The sequence below is a fragment of the Phacochoerus africanus genome, chromosome 6 (genome assembly GCF_016906955.1).
Source record: "Phacochoerus africanus isolate WHEZ1 chromosome 6, ROS_Pafr_v1, whole genome shotgun sequence".
Classification (NCBI taxonomy): domain Eukaryota; kingdom Metazoa; phylum Chordata; class Mammalia; order Artiodactyla; family Suidae; genus Phacochoerus; species Phacochoerus africanus.
The window spans coordinates 69,223,981-69,249,843 of NC_062549.1; the positions used below are offsets into that span (position 1 = coordinate 69,223,981).

General features: G+C 40.4%; 1 protein-coding gene across 1 annotated transcript in view; it reads left to right on the plus strand.

Moving 5' to 3' along the window:
* The first annotated feature begins 863 nt into the window (after nucleotides 1-863).
* The window catches only part of ARMC1 (armadillo repeat containing 1), a 33,134-nt gene continuing 8,134 nt past the window's right edge, over nucleotides 864-25,863 (plus strand). Inside the window, exons 1-4 of the mRNA XM_047783844.1 lie at nucleotides 864-1,081; nucleotides 5,186-5,406; nucleotides 13,801-13,892; nucleotides 25,314-25,503. Coding sequence (XP_047639800.1) covers nucleotides 5,224-5,406; nucleotides 13,801-13,892; nucleotides 25,314-25,503 — 465 coding nt within the window. The 5' untranslated portion in view covers nucleotides 864-1,081; nucleotides 5,186-5,223. The remainder of the gene's footprint in view (nucleotides 1,082-5,185; nucleotides 5,407-13,800; nucleotides 13,893-25,313; nucleotides 25,504-25,863) is intronic.

A 25,863-nucleotide genomic window follows, 5' to 3' on the forward strand; every position in this document is an offset into this window, starting at 1 on the left:
TGCTTTGATAAACTAAATACAAGACACTGTTTTAAAAATACTTCTTCAAAGGAGTTCCCGGCGTGGCTCAGTGCTTAACGAATCCGACTAAGAACCATGAGGTTGCGGGTTCGATCCCTGGCCTTGCTCGGTGGGTTAAGGATCCGGCGTTGCCGTGAGCTGTGGTGTAGGTTGCAGACGCGGCTCGTATCTCACGTTGCTGTGGCTGTGGCGTAGGCCGGCGGCTACAGCTCCAATTCGACCCCTAGCTTGGGAACCTCCATATGCCGTGGAAGCGGCCCAAGAAATGGCAAAAAAACAAAAAGACAAAAAAAAAAAATTCTTCACGAATTTGAGAACATTCTCTCATCAGAAACCTCTTCCTTACCCCCCAAATTCCAAAATAAGTTTCTTTTTAAAATAACACCAAAAAAAAAAAAACCTGCAACCTTCGAGCTACTAGGAAGAAGGTGCTAATGTTCTTAGCAAAAACGCAAAAAAAAAATTTAAGATTCTGAATTACAACTCACAGAAGCTAATGAAATATCACAAAACTGCTTCGTCCTGAGAGAGTTGCTAGAGTGGAAACTTTCAATTTGAATTTCTGAGCTAAGGCGCGGAGAGGCTGCTCCAGCACCAGAACGTGGGAATTGTAGTCGGAGAAGAGTGACTCTTTCTTAGCGGGTATTATCGTTCAGCGTTTAGAGATTTATGGACGGAGAGTCGTTTGGGCCAATCCACTGTTCCCGGGTTCTCATTGGACCCTCCCGTTCAACACTTCGGGCCTTTCCCTTGCTCACCAATGAACGCTTTTTCCTAAGAAAGCCTTTGTCGATTGGATTTCTTGTTCTTGCTTTGGGACGGTATCAGCCAATGGGAGTGCAGAACCGGCGGAGGTGACTGGGTCATGGGAGAGAGTCCGTAGAGCCTTTCCCCGCCAGCGCCCTCGCTCTTTGGCTCCTGGAGTCGGTGTGGTTGTCTGCCCACGCTGAGGCCGTCTTGGAAGGAGGGAGCTGCTCTGTGCCTCCCGGGTACCTCTACCTCATCCGTTGGTGTGTCCCTGATGGTGAGGCAGGCTCTGGATTCCTAGAACCCTGAAGCGGTAAGTAGAGTCCAGAGACTGCAGACAAAGCGGTGGAGCCAGGAAGGCCGCAGAAAGCGTCCCCTGCACCCATGGGCGAATCAGCCTGGGCTGGGCGGGCGGCGGGGGCGGGAGGGGGGTCTCTGCCCGCCTCTTGTCAAGACCCAGCTGTGAGTCCCATTAGGCTCTTTAAAGCGCCCGACTTCCATGGGTCCCGTGAAAATGTTATCTCTGTTCACTTTCTCACCGTCCCCTGCAGTCCGATTTTTAGGAACCCTAGCATTACTAATGGCTGTCATCTCACTTCTTCATCTATCTCTCCAGGTTTTTCTTTGGTAACTTTCTTTTGGTTTTGTGCACCTACCTGTCTTCTGAGAGCTGAAGGACATCGTTGTGTTTGGCTTCATTCAAGAGAGATCAGCGTTCACATTTCTATTTTAAAAACTGTTTTTGGAGGCGTTCTTGCAAGTAGCATCTCCTTTCGTGCTAGTGTCTTGGTGGGTTAGGGCAGTGCACAGCATCCCGCGACACCTGGCCGAATAGAAGTGCCTATAGGATCAGGCATTGTTCTTGTTTAGTAATTGCTGGTACGCTTATCAGTATCCCAAGTTCTAATTTTCTTGGATCCTGACAACCACTCATTATTGTTACGAGAAGAAAGTAAGGCTCAGAAGAGGTAACCCACCTTCTCAAAGAGTTACAGTTGGTTGCTTAGGAAAGGGAAAGCCAGATCTGATGTTAATGCTTACTTATTTTTTTTACAAAACTCGCTTAATTGAATGTGGATTTACGTTATGTGTATTTTCTGAAGCTCTGTGAGAGCTAAATAATCCTTTGAGGTGAATGGTAAATTTTGGCTGAAACAAAATCAGGTGTTTGATGACAGGTGCCTCACATACATCTATCACTGACAGCTTCTCAAAGTGTGGGTCTCTGACTAGCAGCATAGATTTCACCTGGGAGCTTGTTGGAACTACAGAATCTCAGTCCTCACCCCACCTACTGAATCAGAATTGGCTTTTGTAACAATATTCCACAGGCAATAAGAATGTTTGTTAAAGTTTGAGGTTCATGTATTTGCTTAGAATGATTTGTCTCAATTGAACTAAACAAAGACAATGTAAAACTTTGTGTTATTCCCTACTTTTTCCTGGGTGGATCCTAATTGGAACTTTTTCCTTGTCAGTGGGATGATGAGATTGGAAGTTTTAACTCGTGGCTTTTGTTGATCTCAAAGGAATGGGAAAGGCTATAACTTTTTTAGAAACATTCCCACTGAGTAGTCCTGTAAGTGCTCTATAGATGAGGTGGAGCTGTCCAATTGCAAGGCCACCGTTGTGTGCCAAAGGCTATCACTAGCCTGGTTCCTTGGCCCTCTGGGTCAGTGGTTGGCTCTGCAGATTTCATTTTTGCATAGGATTTGTAATGGTGACAGGACATTAGCCCATGCTTAAGTTGGTTTGTAAACAGGGTGTTGATAATAGAGGCATCTAAGAGGCAAACCCTTTAATCAAGAAATCTCAATGTTTTCAGTCTGTTGCTTTTTGTTTTTTAAATCCTTTTTAAAATGGCTGAAGTAATGATATTTTATTTTGAGAAGACTACCTCCCAAATAATATCCTGTTAAAACTTTTTTTCTCCGAGTCCTTTATTTTGCGTTTTCTTGCAAACTTCGAAAATTTAACTTTTAAAATATTTTGTCTGGGATATGAACCCCCCATGTGTTATGAATTAAAGATCCTTAGATTGGTTTTAAATTGCTTAGAAGTTATTCTCGTATCATTAATTGAATAGCCTTACTCTTTTTCATTGAGTTTTGGCTCCCTGTAACTTACAGCCATTGTTTATTAAACATTTAACATGTGCCAAGTGCCCTCAGCCTTTTTTGTGTGTATTGTTATTTCTTTGGACACCATACCACTTGATAGCTGCTCTGATTAACCCCATTTTACAGATGAAGAAACTGAGATAAAGAGATTAAGTGATCTGCCTGAAATCATTTATCAAGTGGTAGAGCCTGGGTCTGACTCCACCAGAGCCTGCTTTCTTAGATGAAATGTATAAACAGCTTTCCTGGGAGAAGTCCTTATCAAGCACCGCCCCCCACATCCACTACTACTTTACTCTTCATCTTCGTATATTTTAATACATGGGAAGGCCATTTCTGTTCTATTACCTTCTTCCCCACAAATAACTTGTAATAGCTTTTCTGGAGAATAATTTTGTTCCCAGGCTGCTACCTCTCCCACTTGGCATTGTTTTTGGAATTAGTATTAAACTAACTCAAGTATTAAACTAACTCATTAATTTGTGGAAAGTATTTACACCTTAATATTCTTTTTTTTTTTTTTGGCTTTTTAGGGCCATTCCTGCATATATGGAAGTTCCCAGGTTAGGGGTCTAATCAGAGCTGCAGCTGCCAGCCACAGCAGCACCAGATACGAGTTGCATCTGTGACCTACACAGCTCAATGCTGGATCATTAACCCACTGAGCGAGGTCAGGGATTGAACCCACGTCCTCATGAATAGTAGTCAGATTTGTTACTGCTGAGCTGTGACGGGAACTCCTACACTTTTATAGTCTTAATGAGAAATATACTTTGTAACTTGATTAATGGAAGTTACTGTTTTTAAATTTGTGCATATATGAAGAATTTTCCTTATATTTCATATTTTAGCTTCTTTGTGTTTGTCATGTTATATTTTCTAAAATACTCTGTTTACTTTTATGTGGAAAAAGTGCTGCAATTAAAAGGAAGGTATGGGAAGTGGAAAGACCTCTGACCAGTTTAGGAGACAGTAAATAAGATTTTTAGCCCAGTTCTATACTAAGTAGCTTTTGTCACCTGAGGGAAGTTATTTAACTTCTCCCGTGACCCTAGGCTTATCTGCTAAATGAATTACCTTATCTCAAATACATTCTGAGTATGGCCCACTCAGGGATGGCGAGTGTGCCTAGTTAGATTCAGTTCAGAATCACCTTGAGCTCCCCAGCTCCAGTGGCCTGAAGCATCGGCGAGACGTCCTTCTGGGCTTTTTTGTCCTTGATCTTCTTTGACACTCTCTCCTTTTTTCTTAGGGGATTTTATCTTTTGTAAACCCAGTAAGTTGGGTTTTGCTAGGCTGAATTAGAAAAAAAAATCTGTCAGCTAGCCACAGTTCCCTGAGACACTTGTCTTAAACTCCAGAAATATTCTAGAGGAAAAAAGCACTGGCGGTATTACCTTTGGGAGAAGTGTGGCAAAGGTTATAAACTTGAACTGTAAAGATTTTTTTTATTTTTTTTGTCTTTTTGCCATTTCTTGGGCCGCTCCTTCGGCATATGGAGGTTCCCAGGCTAGGGGTCTAATCGGAGCTGTAGCTGCCAGCCTACGCCAGAGCCACAGCAACACCAAATCCGAGCCGCGTCTGCAACCTACACCACAGCTCACGGCAACGCCGGATCGTTAACCCACTGAGCAAGGGCAGGGACCAAACCCGAAACTTCATGGTTCCTAGTCGGATTCGTTAACCACTGCGCCACAATGGGAACTCCAAGATTTATTTATTTATTTATTTTTTGTCTTTTGTCTTTGTTGTTGTTGTTGCTATTTCTTGGGCCGCTCCCGCGGCATATGGAGGTTCCCAGGCTAGGGGTCGAATCGGAGCTGTAGCCACCGGCCTAGCCAGAGCCACAGCAACACCAAATCCGAGCCGCGTCTGCAACCTACACCACAGCTCACGGCAATGCAGGATCGTTAACCCACTGAGCAAGGGCAGGGACTGAACCCACAACCTCATGGTTCCTAGTCGGATTCGTTAACCACTGCGCCACGATGGGAACTCCCAAGATTTTGTTTATTGTGACTTAGGTGTTAAAATATGCATTGCCCAAAAGGAGTTTATTTGGAATAATGAAGATGATATATATGTTCTTTAAACATTGTGCGCACATAAATAACTTGATTTTTTTTTTTTTAGTTAGCTTATGTTCATTTTACTTTTCTCAGAATTGCCAATTCCTAAGTTTTTGTGTGATTTAGATTCATCTGTTTCTTTCTGAAGGTGGTGTAATTCTGATTATTTAACAAATGTCATAATATACCTCAGCAGCCTAGAATTAATTTTGTAAACCATTTCTACAGAATTTAAGAAGATTTTGTTCATGTGTCTGGCATAGAAGATGAATTCTTCCTCCTCCACCATGAACGAAGAACCCGATGCTCTCTCCGTGGTTAACCAGCTCCGGGATTTAGCAGCAGATCCATTAAATCGAAGAGCCATTGTCCAGGATCAGGGATGTCTGCCTGGCCTTATTTTATTTATGGACCATCCCAACCCCCCTGTTGTTCACTCAGCTTTGCTTGTAAGTTGCCTATAGTAATTTTAGCCTCAGTGTTATAGTTTTCCAATGAAGGAGAATTTGAGCAAGTATTTGACGTGGTAAAGTTGAAAGTGTTGAGCATATAATAGTAAGTTTTGTATTTCTGTATGTGCAAAGTATGTGTGTGGTCCTTTTACACAAATGGTATAATACTATATTGTTTTTATTCTTTGAAGTAAATGGTAGCATGCTCTATGCATGGCATATTTTGAAACCCTTTTTCACTTAAGATTGAGGATTATGTCATTGGGACAGAAAGATACTCAGTCTCTTAGATTTTGTTTTGTAACAGCTTTAAGATGTAAATCACATACCGTGTGATTCACCTACTTAAAAGTGTACAATTCAGGAGTTCCTGTCGTTGCTCAGTGGTTAACAAATCTGACTGGGAACCATGAGGTTGCCGGTTCGATCCCTGCCCTTGCTCAGTGGGTTAACGATCCGGCGTTGCTGTGAGCTGTGGTGCAGTTTGCAGATGCAGCTTGGATCCCGCGTTGCTGTGGCTCTGGCGTAGGCCGGTGGCTGCAACTCCGATTCAACCCCTAGCCTGGGAACCTCCACATGCCGCGCGGGAGCGGCCCAAGAAATAGCAAAAAAAAGACAACCCCCCCCCAAAAAAAAACAACCAAAAAATAGTCTGCCATTTCTAGACCAGAAAATGCCTCCAGACCTCCTGTCTGATATTGCATGTTTTTAGAGCTCTGTCCGTAGGACTCTTGGGTAAGCATAGGGGCTAATCTGGGGAGAGTCTGAGTAGTACGCCCTGGTCATTTGTACATCCCCGTGTCAACCAACTGGCCAAAAACAGTCATTCATCACTCAAGGCATGGAAGCTGATTTTCTCACTTCTTTTTTTTCCTCCCTTTTCTCCTCCTCCTCTTCTTGTCCTCATACTCCATCTTCCCTGTTTTTACAGGGACTTATCTTTGCTCCCCAAAGAAGTCACTGATAGGACATTATTCAATACCCCTAAGAATGTAGTTTCTTGGTTAATTTATTTCCACTTTGTTAACTAACAGCAGTCTGACTGCCCCTTGCCTGAACGAATCACCTTAAGTGGTGGGCATATTTGATAAGGGGAGATGTGTTTCACTATGAATATCTCCACCCTCGTACTGCTAATATTTGCTCTCTGTCCATATTTCTGCTTGCTTACAAGCTTCCTTTTTTCACTCTAACAGGCACAACAGAGCTGTAAATTCTTACATGTGATTTCCTCTCCAGGATAACTCAATTATTCTGGCTTCTAGTACTTCATTCCTGGTTAATGGGGTTGCTGGAACTTTTTGTGGTGCTTCTTCTTGGTTTGGAATTGATTGCGATGATTGCAAAACTGTAAATACACTAAAAAACACTGAATTGTACACTTTATTAGGTAGGTGAACTGCATGGTATCTGATTTGCATCTCAATAAAACTATCACAAAACAAAACGGTAAGTACCTCTTTGAGTATCTTTCTGTCCCAATATGGTATAATCCTTAAGATTTCTTCTTAAGTGAAGAAAGGAAGTTTCAGAACATTATTTTTTCTTGATACAAACAAAAAGTTAAGAGGTCAATAATACAGTTGGATATTGATTAGAGTTTAAATGGTAGTATTTTGGATATATGGAGTTAAGTGAAATATATTAACATTAAAAAAAGAGGTGTTCCCGTTGTGGCGCAGTGGTTAACGAATCCGACTAGGAACCATGAGGTTGCGGGTTCGGTCCCTGCCCTTGCTCAGTGGGTTAATGTTCCGGCGTTGCCGTGAGCTGTGGTGTGGGTTGCAGACGTGGCTCGGAGGCTCGGATTTGGTGTTGCTGTGGCTCTGGCGTAGGCTGGCAGCTACAGCTCCGATTAGACCCCTAGCCTGGGAACCTCCATATGCCGAGGGAGCGGCCCAAGAAATGGCAAAAAAGACCAAAAAAAAAAAAAAATTTTTTTTTTCAACTTGTCCTTTTAAGGATCCATGATCAATTCCCATTTAGTTTCACAAATTCATACTGAAATATATAGGCTTTTCCTTTTTGAAAATCAAAGTATGTAATGCAAATTTCCTGTTTTACCTTCATAAATGAAGTTGAATAGGCAAAACAGACATTGATATGAGTAAACAGTGATAACAAATGGGAGATTTGCATGGCCCCAATTTGGTCCTGTTTCAGTGAGAATCTCAATAAAGATGAGAGAGTGTTGGTCTCTAGATAGAGACCTGGGATTGAAGGAAATTTTTTTTTTAAATAGACTCATCTGAACCAATTTAAATTCAGAAGGCAGGGGGCTGCTGGAGTGGGAGAGGTTTGAGGAGAAGGCTGGAGATGGGAAACGTTGCCAACTAAGGAGGATGGTGAGATCCTTCACAAGTGTTGGGGGGATGCTTAGTTTGGTAACTGAATTGATAAGAGACTTATGAATGAAGCTCCTTTTCCATCCCACTTCAGGCCTTCCATAGTCCCTGAGAGCCAAAGAGTTGGATTTGTTCAGGGTTGCTTCTTGGCCAGACAGGTTGGATAGGACTGCTTAAGGGATTTGAGGATTTTGGCCAGAGTGGTTGATAGACCCGGTAGATGTAGACACGAGGCTGAATTGGGAGGGACCTCAAGTCCTGGAGGGACAAGGAGAGAGTAGAGGGATCAAGGGGTCAAGGTTCCCAGGGAGGTTAAAGAACCGGGTGTTTCCATAATTGCATTTTATCTTCACTGTCCTTGTTTAGCTATTCCTTTTTGTTTTTCACTTTTTAGCACTTGCTCAGGGTTTACAGTGTGCATCTTTAACTTTTGCAGTCTGCTTCATGTAAGATTCATACAATAGTGTATTTCCAGTCCTCCTCCCATCTTTTGCTGTTGTTTTTATTACTTCTCTGTATGTTAAAAAATCTACAGTATTTTGGGGGGGGTCTAAACCCTTATATTAAAAAAAATTTTTTTTTTTAATTTTTAATTTTCTTTTTGCCTTTTCTAGGGCCGTACCCATGGCACATGGAGGTTCCCAGGCTAGGGGTCTAATACACCTGCCTACGCCAGAGCCAGAGCCACAGCAACTCAGGGTCCGAGCCACATCTGCGACCTACACCACAGCTCACCGCAAGGTGGATCCTTAACCCACTGCCTGAGGCCAGGGAATCAACCTCAACCTCATGGTTCCTAGTGGGATTGTTAACCACTGAGCCACACAAGGGAACTCCTAAACCCTTATCTTTTGAAGAGGTTAAAAGATTTAAACAGACTTTTTTGGCCACACCCATAGCATGCAAAATTACTCAGGCTATGGATCTAACCCATACCACAGCCATGGCAACTCTGGATGGTCACCAGGAAATTCCAGAAAGCAAATGTATTTTATATTTACCTTCATACTTAACATTTCTGGTGTTCTTCATGTCTTTTTTTTTTTTTTTTGTCTTTTTGCCATTTCTTGGGCCACTCCCGCAGCATATGGAGGTTCCCAGGCTAGGGGTCGAATGGGAGCTGCAACCGCCAGTCTATGCCAGAGCCACAGCAACGTGGGATCCGAGCTGCGTCTGCAACCTACACCACAGCTCACGGCAACGCCAGATCCTTAACCCACTGAGCAAGGCCAGGGATTGAACCTCCAACCTCATGGTTCCTAGTCAGATTCGTTAACTACTGCACCATGACGGGAACTCCTGTTCTTCATGTCTTAGTACAGGTTCATGTTTCTCCTGGAGTCTTTTATTTTCTAACCGAAGAACTTCAACATTTTTTTTTTGTAATGCAAGTCTTCTGGTGGCTTTTTCCTCCCAGTACTTTACAAGATGTTGTTTTATTGTCTGGCTCAAATTCTTTCTCATGAGAAGATTGATGGGATTGTTATCTTTGTTTCTCTATATAACACATAAGTCTTTCTCCAGCTGCTGTTGCGACTTTATTTTGGTTTTTCAGCAAATGGTTATAATGTGCTTGATGTGGATGATTTTCTTTTTGTTTGTTTTTTGTTTTTTTTTTAAGGTTTTTTCCATTTCTTCTCTCTCTCTCTGGACTCCAATTGTATGTGTGTCACATACCTCCTATTATCCTAGTCACTGCCCTCTTTCTTTTTTCTCCTCTCCGTGCTTCATTTTGGATAGTTTCTATTGCTTCATTTTATTTTATTTTATTATTTTTATTTATTTTTTGTCTTTTTGCTGTTTCTTGGGCTGCTTCCGCGGCATATGGAGGCTCTCAGCCTAGGGGTCTAATTGGAGCTGTAGCTGCCAGCCTACGCCAGAGCCACAGCAGCGAGGGATCCCAGCCGTGTCTGCAACCTACACCATAGCTCACGGCAATGCCGGATGGTTAACCCACTGAGCAAGGGCAGGGACTGAACCCACAACCTCATGGTTCCCAGTCGGATTCGTTAACCACTGCGCCACGTCGGGAACTCCCTCTATTGCTTCATTTTAAAGTTCACTTATCTTTTTTTCTGTGGTGTCTAATCTGCTATTAATCCTATCTAGTGTGCTTTTCATTTTAGACATCTCTTTGTCCACTAGAAGTTAATTTGGGTCTTTTTAATATCTTTCATTTCTTTCCTCACCATGCTCATGTCTTCCTACTTATCCTTAAACATATGGAACATATTTATAATAGCTGTTTAATGCTCTTATTTTCTAATTCCACCTCTGTCATATCTTGGTCTGTTACTACCGATTCCTCCTCTCCCCCAGATTATGAGTCATATTTTTCTGCTTCTTTCATGCCTGGTAGTTTTTAATCATGCCAGACGTTACATATTTTATGGTTTGGGGTTTGGTATCCCTATAAATATTCCTCAGCTTTGTTCTTGGTTGCACTTAAGTTCCTTGGAATAAGTTAAGTTGCTTGATCCTTTCAAGACTTGGCTTTCAGGCTTTGTGGAATGAGCCAAGCAGCCTGTATTATATGACATCACCATTTCTAAGGGGATGCTCCTCTGAGTATTCACCCTGATTCCTCATGCACCGTGACGTCTTTTCACTTCTGGCTGGTGGTATAACAAACTACTCCCAGCCCAGCGTGAGCTCCAGGAATTGTTTTCCCTACTTTCTGGTGCTTTTAATCCCTAGCTCTGTGGCCTTTTGCCCCAAACGTGTGCAAGTCAGTATTCAGCCGTGGATTCTTGGGGAATCTCTCTGTGGATCTCTGGAAGTCCCCTGTTGTGCAGATCCCTCCTCTTTTATGCTGCTGTGCAAATTCTAGCTGCCTGGGGTGTTTTCTGATACCAACCAATTCTTTGTAGACACCAGCTAGGTCTTCAGTTCAGTTGTGACACTAACCACACCTAAGTATGAAATTCCCAAGGTTTAAGGCTCACTCTCTCACTTCAAAGGCCAGTCGCAAGTATCAGGTCACCCCTATATTTCTAACTGAGCTGCTATAGATAGGCTGATCCAGTAAACTCCCCCGCCTCCCAGTTTGATCATTTATTAGAACAGCTGCAGAACTCAGGAAGTCACTTGACTTGGATTTGCCACCTTTTTTATAAAGGATACAAATGAACAAGCACATAGGACAAGATCTGGAAGTGTCCTGAGCGTGGGAACTTATGTCCCTGTGGGGTTGGGGTACCCACCTTCTGGCAGGTGGATGTATTCATCAAGTCATAAACTCCGAATCTCCTTGTCAACAGTTTTTTAGAGCTTCAACTCCAGTCTCCTTCCCTGCCCCCTATCCCAGGTCAGGGGTGGGGCCAAAATTCCCACCCTCTGGTCATTAGGTCTTTCTAGTGTCTAGCCCCACCCTGGGATCTCAAGGGGCCCCAACCCAACTCAGGTTTTTTTTTTTAGTTTTTTTTTCCTTTTTTTTTTTTTTTTTTTTTGGTCTTTTTAGGGCTGCACCCATGGCATATGGAGGTTCCTAGGCTAAGGATCAAATCCAAGCTGTAGCTGCCACAGCAAGCAGATCTGAGTTGTGTCTGAGAACTACTTCACAGCTCACAGCAACACTGGATCCTTAACCTATTGAGCGAGGCCAGGAATCAAACCCATGTCCTCAGGGATATCAGTCAGATTGTTACCACTGATCCATAGTGGGAAGTCCCCTAACGCACTTCTTTAACATAAACTCATGTGATCCAGAGGGCCTCCTTAGGGATAACAAAAGAAAGTCTTATCAGAAAATTCCAAGGGTTTAAGCTCATGTCTGTGCATGAGCTAGATAAAGACCAAATTGTATTTTCCATCGTACTCTGTACTCTTCCACCTTAACTTCCCCAACTCTGATCTCTGCCTCCCTCGCTCAGCAAGACCACTGCACTTCATTGGCCTTCCCTGGGCTGCACTCTGGAATCCCTCCAGGGCAGCAGGATAGGGCAGTTGTAGGGTCTGCCTCATCAATTCCCTTCCCTCAGGGATTCTGGTCCTAGGCTGCCTCTTGTCCAGTGTGTTTAATATAAGACGGTCCTGGAGTTCACGTCGTGGCGCAGTGGTTAACGAATCCGACAAGGAACCATGAGGTTGCGGGTTCGGTCCCTGCCCTTGCTCAGTGGGTTAACGATCCGGCGTTGCCGTGAGCTGTGGTGTAGGTTGCAGACGAGGCTCGGATCCCGTGTTGCTGTGGCTCTGGCGTAGGCCGGTGGCTACAGCTCTGATTCAACCCCTAGCCTGGGAACCTCCATATGCCGCGGGAGCGGCCCAAGAAATAGCAACAACAACAACAACAAAAAGACAAAAAAATATATATATATATAAGATGGTCCCTTGTGAAGCGAAGGCTATTCCTTTGGCAGTTGAAGTAATAGGTAAGAATAGTCATAGAAAGGATAGGAGATTGTATGTCGTCAGAGACTAGTTGTTGACTTAGTGATTTCACAGATGGTACCATTTTCACAATGACCAGGCACTTTGGAAACGAGATATAGAGGACAAGTAGGAAATGAAGGTCAGTGCACTGAGATGGCAGATTTTGGATGGTGTAGTTTGCAGAGGTATTTCACTGTGAATCAGGTTCTAAAGTCTGCAGGGAATGATGAGTGAAGGGGAGGTCTGTAGAATAGCTAATGAAATCCCCAAAGAATCAGCATATGTATTACTCAGCCATAAAAAGGAATAAAATATTGCCATTTGCTGCAACATGGATGAGCCTAGAAATTACCACATTAAGTCAAAGACAAATATCATATGAAATCAATATGTGGACTCTGCCAAAAAATGATACAAAAGAACTTACAAAACAGAAACAGACTCAAAGATGTTGAAACCAAATTTATGGTTACCAAAAGGGAACTGTGGGACAGGAATGATAAATTAGGGGGTTGGTCTTAACATATACACACTACTATATATACAATAGGTAATTTACATTATTGAGCACAGGGTAATCTGCTCAATAATGTGTAGTAACCTACATGGGAAAAGAATCTGAAAAGAATGGATAAATGTATATGTATAACTGATTCACTTTGCTGGGCACTTGAAACTTACGCAACTTTCCAAGTCAACTATACGCCAATAAAATTTATTTAAATGAAAAAAGGGAATCAGCATGTGAAGGAAATACTTGGCAAAAATGTACTTTAAATCTTAAAAGCTCCTTAGAAAAGTTGTATTCACTTTTTAAAAGACTTTTTTTTTTTTGTCTTTCCTAGGGCCGCACCTGTGGCATATGGAGGTTCCCAGACCAGGGGTCTAATTGGAGCTGTAGCCACTGGCTTATGCCACAGCAACTCCAGAACCGAGCCACGTTTGCCACCTACACCACAGCTCAAGGCAACGCCAGATCCTTAACCCACTGAGCGAGGCCAGGGATCAAACCTGCAACCTCAGGTTTCCTAGTCAGATTCCTTAACCACTGAGCGATGATGGGAACTCCTAAAAGACATTTTAAAAGTGAATTTTAGGTTTCTCTTGTGGCGCAGCATTGATCTGGCATGGTCACTTCTGTGGCTTAGGTCGTTGCTGTGGTGCAGGTTTGATCCCTGGTCTGGGAACTTCAGCATGCTACAGGCATGATCCAAAAACAGGTGAATTTTAAAACTAGATACAGTTGACTCAACGAAGATGGTTCACTGTCCCTCTCAGCAGTTTTATAGTTAATATATAAAAATGCATTAGGGTAAATGATGACTATTTGAACTACTCCCTGAAATTAATGAATGGAAAATAGTCTCTTGTATCCTTGTCAGGAGGAAATTGTGAAAATAAAACGATGAAATGGCCTCATTTTGACCTTGCAGATAAGTTAGGAACCTTCATTTCAAAGAGCGGGTTCAGCTGCTTCAGCTCAAAGGATTATTTGTCTTCTCTTGAGGACTGCTCTGATTATCACATTTAAAGAAGAGTTTCTAAACACTTCAAAACCAATTGATTGTAAAAACAAAAACCTATTTTCCGTCTTTTCCTCTTGCAGTAAGTTAGTAGCAGGCTTAATTTTGCATAGTCTGGACATGTGAATTAATCTATTGCTCTTTTCGCGTAGGCTCTTCGATACTTGGCAGAGTGCCGTGCTAACAGAGAAAAGATGAAAGGAGAGCTGGGTATGATGTTAAGCTTGCAAAATGTTATACAGAAGTAAGTACAATAGATAGTGTACTTATGGAGTAGAAAAATGGATCTTGTTAAATGTATCCTGGTGATTAATACATAGTTTTACTGAAGTTTTTATTCTAATATGAAGACATACTTTTTGGGTTCTATGCCGCAAAATGTTCTGATGGTCAGCATTTTGATTATTCTTAAACATTGGTATGAATAATAGTCCTTATGAAGGTGCCCACATTTTATTTAAAATGCTTTATAGAGAAAACCCTAATGTTTGTGAAGTTTTGTAAAGTGTGTATGTGAATTGACTTGCCAGCAGAGCAGTGGAGGTGACATTTGAAAACGTGTGGTACTGTGGTACAAAATTCTTTTGTTAATTCTCAGTTCTTACTCACAAGAACCTTGATCAATATGGTGACAAAAGGGGGCTTTTGGTAACAGTTTCCTTAGCCTCATTGAGATTTCCCTTAAGAGACTCAGAGCCATTTAATTTGAATTTTAGCAAATGGGTGATTTTCAGTTGTACTTTTCACCTTTCTAAGATTTTCATATCTTTCATTTTGTTATTTACAACTTTTGGAGGTAAGTCTGACAGTTAGGTTTTATGGATAAGAAAAATACCGAGGCCAAGTTTCTTATCTGTAGGCTTTCAGCTGTGTTGCCTCTGGGGATAAATGTTTTTGTTCCTTTCTTAGCCTTGCAGATTTACTTATAGAAGGCTAGAAATTGAAGATTGTGTTTTGGTATTTCCCTGGTGTTTGGAAGCAAAAAAGCTACACTTTCCGAGCTTCCCTTAGTTTACTTTGTATCTTGATCTCATACATGATATGACTGCCTTTAAAACCATAATAAGTAACCGTTTTCAATGATTATTTATTTATTTATTTATTTTTGTCTTTTGTCTTTTTAGGGCCGCACCCACTGCATATGGAGGTTCCCAGGCTGGGGGTCCAGTCAAAGCTACAGCTGCTGGCCTACGCCACAGCAACATGGGATCCGAGCCTTAATTCTGTGACCTACACCACAGGTCACGACAACGCCAGATCCTTAACCCACTGAAGGAGGCCAGGGATCGAACTCGCAACCTCATGGTTACTCTTTGGGTTCGTTAACCACTGAGCTACTACGGGAACTCCTGATTTTTTTTTTTTTTGATTTTTAAAACTTGAAGTTTCTTTGGCTTGAGTGCTCACTATAATTCTCAAACACTGTAAGTTAAATTATATCAGTAGAGAATTGTCTAAACTAATTTCTAAGGCACTGTATTTTTTTCTTAGTGTTCTTGGATTCTAGATAAATTTTATTTTACTTTGTTAATCTTATTTTTTACAGATTTCTTAAATATTTGTTCTCATAGAGTCAGCTACCTGATAGGGTAGTTTATGGTGCCTTGATCTTTCATGATGACAAGACAGAGACTTGAATTTTTTTGTTTGTTTTTAGTCAGATGATCAGTTAGAAATAAAATGTTGACTCCCATCAGTTGTGTTAATCATTGCCTATGTTTTGAGGTCAATTCTATTAGTAAAAATTTTGGTTCTAATTCTTCTTGAAAATTTAAAGAAATTACTTTATATGGATTCTAGTTCTGACTTGAGACAGGTGATTATTTCCTTGTCTATGAGCCTGAAGTAACACCTTTGAAGTTCTTGGGAGTTCAGTGGGATAATGTGTGTAGAAATGCTTTTTAAATTCTAAAATGTATAAAATACAAGGTTGCATTATTTTTGTTCCTAGTAAGCTTTAATGCCATGTATAATTATTTTTAACTGGTGTATTAGCTCTTTTGGAAACAGTGAAAGGTTTAAGGTAAGAATAATACAGATGCTTCTGTAGGGTTATTTTATTCATATGATGAACTTAAGATTGTGTGTTCTTTAACAGGTATGGTTATTAAAGCTGAAAATATATGGTAAAAGTTTTAAAGTGTAAGAAGTTAGATGAAAGCTTCATGTTGATATATTAAAGTATCAAATTTGCACTTTAAAGATTCAGAGTGGGATTTTTTTTTTTTTTTTTTTAAGAGCAAGTTTTAGAGTACCATAGATTTAACCTGTAAAACAGTTTCTGAGCTTGGTTGGCTAAGGGTGTGGTATATATGTATGTGTGTATCTGTAAGTGAGAGAGAAAATGGTAGGGAGACTACATGTATCTTTATAAGGGAAGTGTTGTGTCAGTTCAGGTCATTATCTTGCAGTACTATCTGGGAGGGAGATCTTGAGATGGATTTAGAAAAGGAAGAGGTTTATTGTGAGACAAAGTCTGTGAGGCCCATGAAGCTGGGTTGGACTACAGTCCTTAGACTATAATTCCGGTCTGACATCTGTAGAAGGAAAGTGAAGAGGAAACTGAAGGGCAGGGAGTCTCAGATTGCAATACAAATCAGACAGCCCACTCAAGGCTCCACAGCCAGGCCCAACCCTGTAGATGAATCTTGCATTGGGCTGAACTGGCCGGGCCCTAGTGCCCCCACTGCTCAGTCACTGGCCGTGTATTTCCATGGCTGCTACAAGCAGGTGTCTTTTCTTTTTAATTCAAATAAATAAATATTTTTAGGACAATGTGTGGTGATCAAACGTTTCTGGCACCTTCAGCAGTAAAACAGATACATATTCATAGCCTCGAAAGTGGAGAGATGATGTCATAATTTCTAATATATTTTTCAGCTATTCAACAGTTATTTGGCTGTTGGAGATCTTAAAGTTGAAAGTTAGCTTAAAACCTTTACGTATTTTTTTCTTCATTTGTGGCTGCACCCATGGTATATGGAAGTTCCCAGGCCAGGGACTGAATTCAAGCCAAAGCGACAACCCACACCACAGTTGTGGCAATACCAGATCCTTTAACTCATTGTGCTGGGCTGAGGATTGAAAGCTGCTGCAGTTGGGTTCTTAACCCACTGTGCCACAGCGGGAACTCCAAAAGTTGCCTTTCAGGCTTTTTATTTATTTATTTATTTATTTTTATTTTTTTTTTGTCTTTTGTCTTTTTTGTTGTTGTTGCTATTTCTTGGGCCGCTCCCGCGGCATATGGAGGTTCCCAGGCTAGGGGTCGAATCGGAGCTGTAGCCACTGGCCTACGCCAGAGCCACAGCAAGGCGGGATCCGAGCCGCGTCTGCAACCTACACCACAGCTCACGGCAATGCCGGATCGTTAACCCACTGAGCAAGGGCAGGGACCGAACCCGCCACCTCATGGTTCCTAGTCGGATTCGTTAACCACTGTGCCACGACGGGAACTCCCTTTCAGGCTTTTTAAAAGTTACTTCTGTTTACCAAAATAATCATCTTAGCAGTTTATCAGTGTATTGGAATGTTATCAGAAGGTTAATGAAACTGTGTATTTTGGTTTATAAACATTAAGACTATGAAGTATTAGAATCAGGTTTTGGTTTAGCATGTTTAACTTTGTGCTGTGAACTATCTCATGGCTTGGACATAAATAATTTTCTTTTTTTTTTAGGGCTGCACGTGTGGCATATGAAAGTTCCTAGGCTAGGGGTCGAATCCAAGCTGCAGCTGCCAGCCTATGTCACAGCCACAGCAACACAGGATCTGAGCACATCTGTGACCTGTACCACAGCTCATGGCAATGCCGGATACTTGAACCACAGAGTGAGGCCAGGGATTGAATCCATATCCTCATGGATACTAGCTGGGTTCATTACCACTGCGCCACAATGGGAACTTCATAATTTTCTTAAGAAATCGATTGCTTTGACATTTTTATTTCCTCCTCATTTGCTTGTCTCTTTTCAGTACCTGCTTTTAAACATTCTTAAAAATCAAAATGAAGAGTCGTTACCGTATATAGCAGGGCAAGTTTTATGTATGCATAATTGTTTTGACACTATAAATATACATTCCTAAGACCATTATTTTGCATTTTGATATCTGTGTTGCCAGATACAGATGACTCAATTATTCCAGTCCTAACTTATTTTATGAACTCAATGACATTCCATTCTTATGTTGGTCATCTTAGTAATTGTTTCCATTGATGTGACTGCCCCATGACAGCCAGGCGGGCTTCTATTTGTTTAGAGTACTGAGTTAGAGGGAGGTTTAGTTATGATCCTGTGGAACTCTGCAACTGAGGAAGCAGTGCAAGGGTCTTCCATACCCCAGAAAGACCCGTAGAATGAGAAAATCTGTTATGGCGGAGTGCTGCTTTATTGACTAAAGAGAAACCTTCCACCTGAAGTGGTGGAGGGGAAAGCAGAAGTTAGGTGGGGAGAGTGGAGCTTATTTTCAACATGAGGAACAGAGAAGAATGTTTAAGAAAATAGGCAGAATTCTGCATATACTAAAAATGTTTGCCTTTTAATCACCAAAATAAGTTTTACTACAGAATTTCACTGAAGTTTTAACATGTTACTGAACAGCAGGTTTGACTTTTGTTTAGGTCATGTTGCTGCTTACAGATCGACAGTTGGATTGACTTTAAAGTTACCATTACTTTCAGTTCTTTAATTGTGAAGAGAATTTTAAATTCTCTGTCACTCAAAATGAATCTGGCATTGTGTTCTAATTTTAATCTCTTCCATAAGTGAAAACTTGTCATTAGAGGTTAGAACCTTTTTACATTTTATTTTTAGTCCTGGATCCCTTTGTGAAGAGAATTTTCAAAATGTCAATTTAAGAGAACATCTAAATCCAATTGAAGACATTTGTTAATTGGTATTTCAGAAGTATTACTTCTGATATAACATGCGTTTCATAAAAGCACTTGTGAATATCTAACATGAAGTATGCTATAAATAAGTCACTTTAATAAAATGTGGCATCTCAACTTTAAAATATCTCATTTCATCTGGAGAACGTCCTAAAATCCTAGGTTTTGAAACAGTGCCGTAGTAATGGTGGTCTATTCTTCTTGCTAAAATCTTGGATGAAAAGTATATGCTTCATTTCTTTATGCCCTTTTTTTCTGTGGGCTTTTTTTTTTTTTAATTTTTTTTTGGGGGGGGGGGTCTTTGGAGGGCTGCAGCCATGGCATATGGAGGTTCCCAGGCAAGGGGTCTAATTGGAGCTACAGCTGCTGGCCTACACCACAGCCACAGCAGTGCAGGATCCCAGCCTCCGCTTTGACCTACACCACAGCTCATGGCAATAGCGAATCCTTAATCCACTAAGCAGGGCCAGGGATTGAACCCGAAACCTCATGGTTACTAGTTGAGTTCCTTAACCACTAGGCCACGACGGGAACTCCTTAAATGTTATTTTAAAATCTTATTACAAGTATGCAATATATGGTTTATCTGGAGTTCCCATCGTGGCACAGCAGAAACGAATCTAACTAGGAACCATGAGGTTGCAGGTTCAACCCCTAGGCCTCACTCAGTGGGTTAAGGATCTGGCATTGCCATGGGCTGCAGTGTAGGTTGCAGATGCAGTTTGGATCGAAGGTTGCTGTAGTGTAGGCTGGCGACTGCTTGATTTTGCCCTGATTTTTATGTTGCTCTTTTGTAATTTTTTTGGTGAGTTTATATTTTCCTTTTTCTCTTTTGGCTGCCCTGCATCCAGGGGTTAGATCTGAGCCACAGTTGCGACCCATGCTGCATCTGCAGTGACATAGGATCCTTTAACCCACTGTGCCAGGGATCGAACCTACATCCTGGCACTGTGGAGATGCCACTGATCACATCGCGCCACCGTGGAACTCTGGTGAATTTTTTTTCTGTAAAATAAAAGGCCAGATAGTAATGATTTTAGGCTTTGTTGCTCACAGTCTCTGTTGCAGTACTCAGCTCTGCCCTTGTAGGTCAGAGCAGCCATAGATGATGCTCAGGATCATAGTTCTTGTGCCTTGGGCTTCATTGCTACCTAAACAGAACTGCTGACTTTCTTCTTAGAACCCTTTTATTTTTTATTTTATTTTTTGTTTTTTTGCAATTTCTTGGGCCACTCCCGTGGCATATGGAGGTTTCCAGGCCAGGGGTCGAATCGGAGCTGTAGCCACCGGCCTACGCCAGAGCCACAGCAACGCAGGATCTGAGCCGCGTCTGCAACCTACACCACAGCTCATGGCAATGCCAGATCCCCAACCCACTGAGCAAGGCCAGGGATCAAACCTGCAACCTCATGATTCCTAGTCGGATTCGTTAGCCACTGAGCCACAACGGGAACTCCAGAGCCCTTTTAAAGGTTGTTTTTTGCTTTGAAAGATGAGGGATGATTTTATGGGTTGTGTAAATGTTACAAAAAGACTTTTTCTAAGTGAACAACACAGAAAAAAAATGCAAAACTTAACTCCTAAAGGAAAAGTTGTGAAGTTCTTCAAAAGAAGATAAGTCTAACAGTAAAATAATATATTCACTGCTTTCATGAAGTATATGAAAATCTTAACTGGCTTTTATAGGCAATATAAAATGTGATTAGCAGCATCTAGAATTAGAGGGAATTTGTATTTATGACCAATAAGGAAATATATTCAAAATAAAAGTTAATTTTGATATATAGTAAAGATCAGAGTTCACCTTTTAGTTGTGTGTTGAACATTTTCAATGTAGATAATTAGAAAAAGTGGTGAGGAATCAATATCCTTAATTATGGAATAGTAAATTACTGCAAGCAGAATTCCAATTACTTAGATGAAGAGCTTTTTAAGATAGTCCTTTTTTCGGGTGTCAGATTTTAAAGACCGAACTAAATCCAGGGCATTAATCAGTTCTTTCAATTTTCACTTGCCTAAGATGATTAGTGCAATTAATGCTTGTTTAATTACACAGTCTTTCTTATATTTATGGCCAGATGTACCACATAACTCTAGACTTCTTGTACTTGAATGTTTCTGAATCACAGTATTTGAACAGTAATTTTTTTTTATAAAGACTTGCTTTTAAATACTTGCTTCTAGATCCATAGATGCTCTTTGTTTTTTCTTTTTCGATTTAAAAACATATTTTTAAAGGAAGTAGTTATCTGTAATTTGTGGATCAGCAAATTCATAGATATTTGTAATAGTTCATATAGTGCCAAGATTAAGAAGTAACTTAGTTTTTACTTCATTTTTACTTACATGCTTTTGTAAATTTCATTTTGCCTAAGACAGAATTTTACTTAGTTTTAAGAGAGATCAGTGTCTATTAATAGAGGTATTTATTCCTTTAACTGTTTCATAGGAAAAGCAGAAATAAAATTAGTCCTAGAGGTATACTCTATTGTCTGTAATTGCTTCGTGTGATCTAAGTAGATACAGCCTTTAGACTCTATAGAGAAAGTATAGTTTTTGCTGTAAATCCTTAACTTTCTAACTGAAAGTTAGTGTGAATAGTCTCTGTAGCTATATAGATAATCATAAATGTGCATTGCTCTTTGCAGATGATTCCCCTGAATAAATGGCACTTTCTCCCCTCAGTCTTTTGCTGCTATAATGGAAACCACCAAAACTAGTTCATGAGTGAATTAAGCCCTAAAGCCCTGGGGAATACATACAGCCTGTCTTCTCTCCTGTGAATTTGGAATAGTTTAGCTCTATTCCATCCTTGGGAGAATTACAGAGATAGTCACTCAGGTTTTTTTGTATAACTAATTTCCTTTGCAGAGCCTCAGTCAGAAACACTGCTGGAGAAATGGTTTGTTGGAAACATAGGAGCAGTAATCAACCAGGAAAAGGAAGCCTAGCTTAAGGAAGCTGACAGTGGAAGCAGTCTTTGCTTCTTACTGAAACACCTGTCCAGTATGGTAGTCATTAGCCACATGTGACTTCCCCCCGCCCCCACCCATGGCATATGGAAGTTCCTGGGCCTGGGATTGAACCCGACCTGTTCCACAGCCAGGCAGGGAAATCTGACAGAGACAATGCTGGATCCTTAACCTGCTGCATTACAGCAGGAACTCTGCCACATGTGATAATTTAAATTTAAACTAATTGAAATTATATTTAAAAACCAATTCCTCAGTTACACTAGCCATATTCCATGTATTCAGTACACGTGGCCAGTGACTGCCTTTCCGTCACCTCAGGAAAGTTAATGTTGGATGTTGTTATTATAAAACTTCTTTGCCTAACTGCATAAAAGGGTATTTTTATAGTTTGCGTTACTTTTATTTCATGGATTATTTTAGTAAATTTCAGTGGAAGAATTACTGAGTCAGAATATAGATTTTTTTTTTTGTCTTTTGTCTTTTCCAGGGCTGCACCCGCAGCATATGGAGCTTCCCAGGCTAGGGGTCTAATCAGAGCTGTAGCCACCAGCCTACACTGCAGCCACGGCAACGCAGGATCCGAGCTGCATCTTCAGCCTACACCACAGCTCACGGCAACTCTGGATCCTTAACCCACTGAGCAGGGCCAGGGATCAAACCCGCAACCTCATGGTTCCTAGTTGGATTCGTTTCCACTGTGCCATGGCAGGAACTCCAGAATATAGATTTTTTTTTTTTCATATGTGTCTTTTTATCACTTAAATTTTTTAAAAGGTATCAGTTATACTCTTACCAGCAGTTTCCATTTAATTAGGTTTTTTAAAACTCTGGATCAAATCACATGGCCATTCTTCTATCCCCAGAATTCTAGAATTCTAGGTACAGTTTCAAAAAATTTTTTAACCATCTGTGTTCTATAAGATTAACATAGGATGGATAGTTTGGATGGGAACATAAACTCACTGAAATCGATTTGGAAAATTTAAAAATTTGCAGACTTTCTGTGAAGTAGCTTGTAATTTTATACAGATTCTCAAAGGAGTTAGCCTGTTTGGTTAAGAACTACTAGCTTTTATTCTTCAGAACAGGGAGATAATAATTTAATGTTAGTCTTTCAGTGGTTTTTGTCACTGCCAATTGACACTACTAATTAGGAAGCATGTTAAAAATTCTGAAGTGTATGTTTTTAAAAGTTTCATAAGAAAGTCTTTAGTTGGGTGTCCTATTATGTTTTGTGGTGATTGTTTTTTTATTTGATGCAAAACATCGAAAAACAATAGTCATGGTTGAGAAACGTAGCAAAGACATTGTTTTTTTTTTTCCTCTAAATTTCATGAGTGCCTCTAACCAGTGTCCTCATGCTCTTAAAATTCGTGGTTGGCAGGTCTTTAAAATATCTCACTTGCTTAGTGACCTTTTCAGTAAACTGTAAAATAGCTATCGGAAAAGTGCTGAGACATCTCCTTTAAAAAATGGTTGTTTTGGTAGCCAAAATTGTTTGGTAGCCAAAATTATTCAAAGTAATTGATCTCTATTGTCAACAGTAGCCCAGAAGAGTGCTGGTACAAGTAGTTTGGGGGCCTGGAAAATTGCCAGATTAGCACCCCTGGAGTGGATGGTCTATATAGATTAGAATATGTACAGTCTGAGTATCAGAAATTGAAGTATTCTAGCTCATTCAGCAAACAAATGTATCAGAAAAAATAGTGTTAGGTTCTGTAGGAAGGACAGAGAGAATACATCCCTATTCTTGAACAGAAAGAAATAGAAATTGAAATCAGTAGTATAAAGTCCAAGCGTAGTACTTTGAACGCAGAGGGGTGAATGGGATGTTGGAGTTGGGGTGGGGCTTCATAAAGAAGCAGATGATTGAGCTGAGCCTTCAAGGATATCTAGTGAAACTTCTGGCTGAGGGAAAGGCATTTATAAAAGGAATGAGCCTATGTTGGTATAGATGAAAGGGGACAGATTGTAAAGGCCTTGAATGTGTATGTAAAAGTTTCTGGTGGTTGAAACAGAAGTCAACATCTTTTGGGTTGGACCAGTTTTTTTCCTCATGGAACACTGGAGAAAATGGATGAGTTCTGGTTTTCCCTACGTGTAAAGTAAATAATTCTCTTGCTGTAGTTAGTTTTAGAAGAAAAATTTAATGCAACAGTTATGGCCTAGGAACATAATAGATGTGTTTTAAGAATTGTTCCTGGAGTTCCCTTCATGGCTCAGTGAAAATCTGACTAGCATTCATGAGGACGCAGGTTAGATCCCTGGCCTCACTCAGTGGATTAAGGATCCAGTGTTGCTGTAGCTGTGGTGTAGGCCAGCAGCTACAGCTCTGATTTGACCCCTAGCTCGGGAACCTCCATATGCCATGGGTGTGGCCTTAAAAAGACAAAAGAAAAAAAAAAGATTCTGAAGCACAGAGAACGGAAAGATGGTTATTTTCAAACTTTAACTCCTCAATGAAATGAACCAATTTGTACATCTTTTGTGAACACTGTGAAGGCCACTTATGGGACTATTAAAATCAACATGAAGCCTCTTAAGAAAAGTTCTATCAGGAAAATTTAGGATAAAATTTTATTTGGTTTATACTATTCTAAAATAAATGGTGTTTGATTCAAGTATATTTGATTTACGTGTTAATTTCTGCTGTACAACAACATAATTCATTTATACATACACCTATCCATTCTTTTCTCATATAGGTTATCACAGAATATTGAATAGTTTCCTGTGCTTCACAGCAGGTCTGTTGACCATCCATTCCATATACAGAAGTGCATATGCCAGTCCTAGACTCCCAATCAGTCCCTTCCCCCCACCTGTCCCCTTTGGTAACCCTAAATTTGTTTTATTTGAAGTCTGTGAGTGTCCTCCTCTGTAAATACTTTCTGTGTATCACTTTTTTAGATTCCACATATAAGTGATATCATATATGTGTCTTTCTCTGACCTTTCATTTAGTATGATGATCTCTAGGTCCATCCATTTGTTGCTTCAAATGACATTATTTCATTGTTTTTTGTGGCCGAGTGATATTCTATTGTGCGTTTGTGTCACACACACACACACACACACACACACACACTACATCTTCTTAATCCATTCCTGGTGTCGATGGACATTTAGATTGCTTCCATGTCTTGGCTTTTGTAAATAGTGCTGCAGTGAACATTAGGGTGCGTGTTTCTTTTCAAATTATGGTTTTCTCAGATATGCACCCAGGAGTGGGATTGCTGTATCATATGGTAACTCTATTTTTATTTTTTTTGAGGAACCTCCATATTGTTTTCCATATGGTTGCACCAGTTTATTCCCACCAACAGTGTAAGAGGGGTCCCTTTTCTTTGCACCCTCTCCAGCATTTATTGTTTGTAGACTTTTTGATGATGGCCACTCTGACTGGTGTGGGGTGGTACCTCATTATAGTTTTGATTGGTATGTGTCGTGTTTTCTTGAAGGTCAAATTGAGTGTTGAATGTTAGTGTTAATCTAGGGACATGGTTTATCCTGATTTTTTTAGTTGATTTCCTATTTAATGATTTCTATTAAATGTGCTTTTATACCACTCTCATGATGAGTTTTGAATGTCAATGAGCCATGAGTTTAAAATGAAATTAGAATATTTTATTATAGACCAGATGCTTTTTCTACATTATTGACTATTCTGGGATTCACTGATATTTCTTTCAAATTGAACAAACATCAAAATAAAGAGAGCAAGCTTTTGCAAAATCAAATAAAAGTACAGAAGCAGTAGAAGCAACAAGAGTACTTTGTTAATTTATACATCTCTTTTCAAGGACTACAACTCCAGGAGAAACAAAACTGCTGGCCTCTGAAATCTATGACATTCTTCAATCTTCTAATATGGCAGATGGTGATAGTTTCAATGAAATGAATTCACGTCGAAGGAAAGCTCAGTTTTTTCTGGGAACCACAAACAAACGTGCCAAAACAGTGGTTTTGCATATAGATGGTCTTGATGATACGGTAAGACTTTTGTAAAGACGTGGTTCATAATATGGGGGAGAGAAGTCATGTTAACAGGTTACCTCAGTGTCACCTGCTAACAATTGTCTTTAGGAATAAGTTGCAATATTAGCATTTTACGCTAAAGAGGGGCATTTTGCACTTAAGGGGTCAGTTAATCAAAGGACATAACAATTTAAAATATTTATGCCCTAGTAAGAGAACTTCAGAATATGTAAAGCCAAAAATGATAGTAATGCAAGGAGAAACAAGTTCACAACAAGAGCTGGAGATGTGAATAACACTTTCCGTTGATAGGGCACATACACAGAAAATCAGCAGGGATAGAGAAGACTCAAATAACACTAAAAACCAACTTAA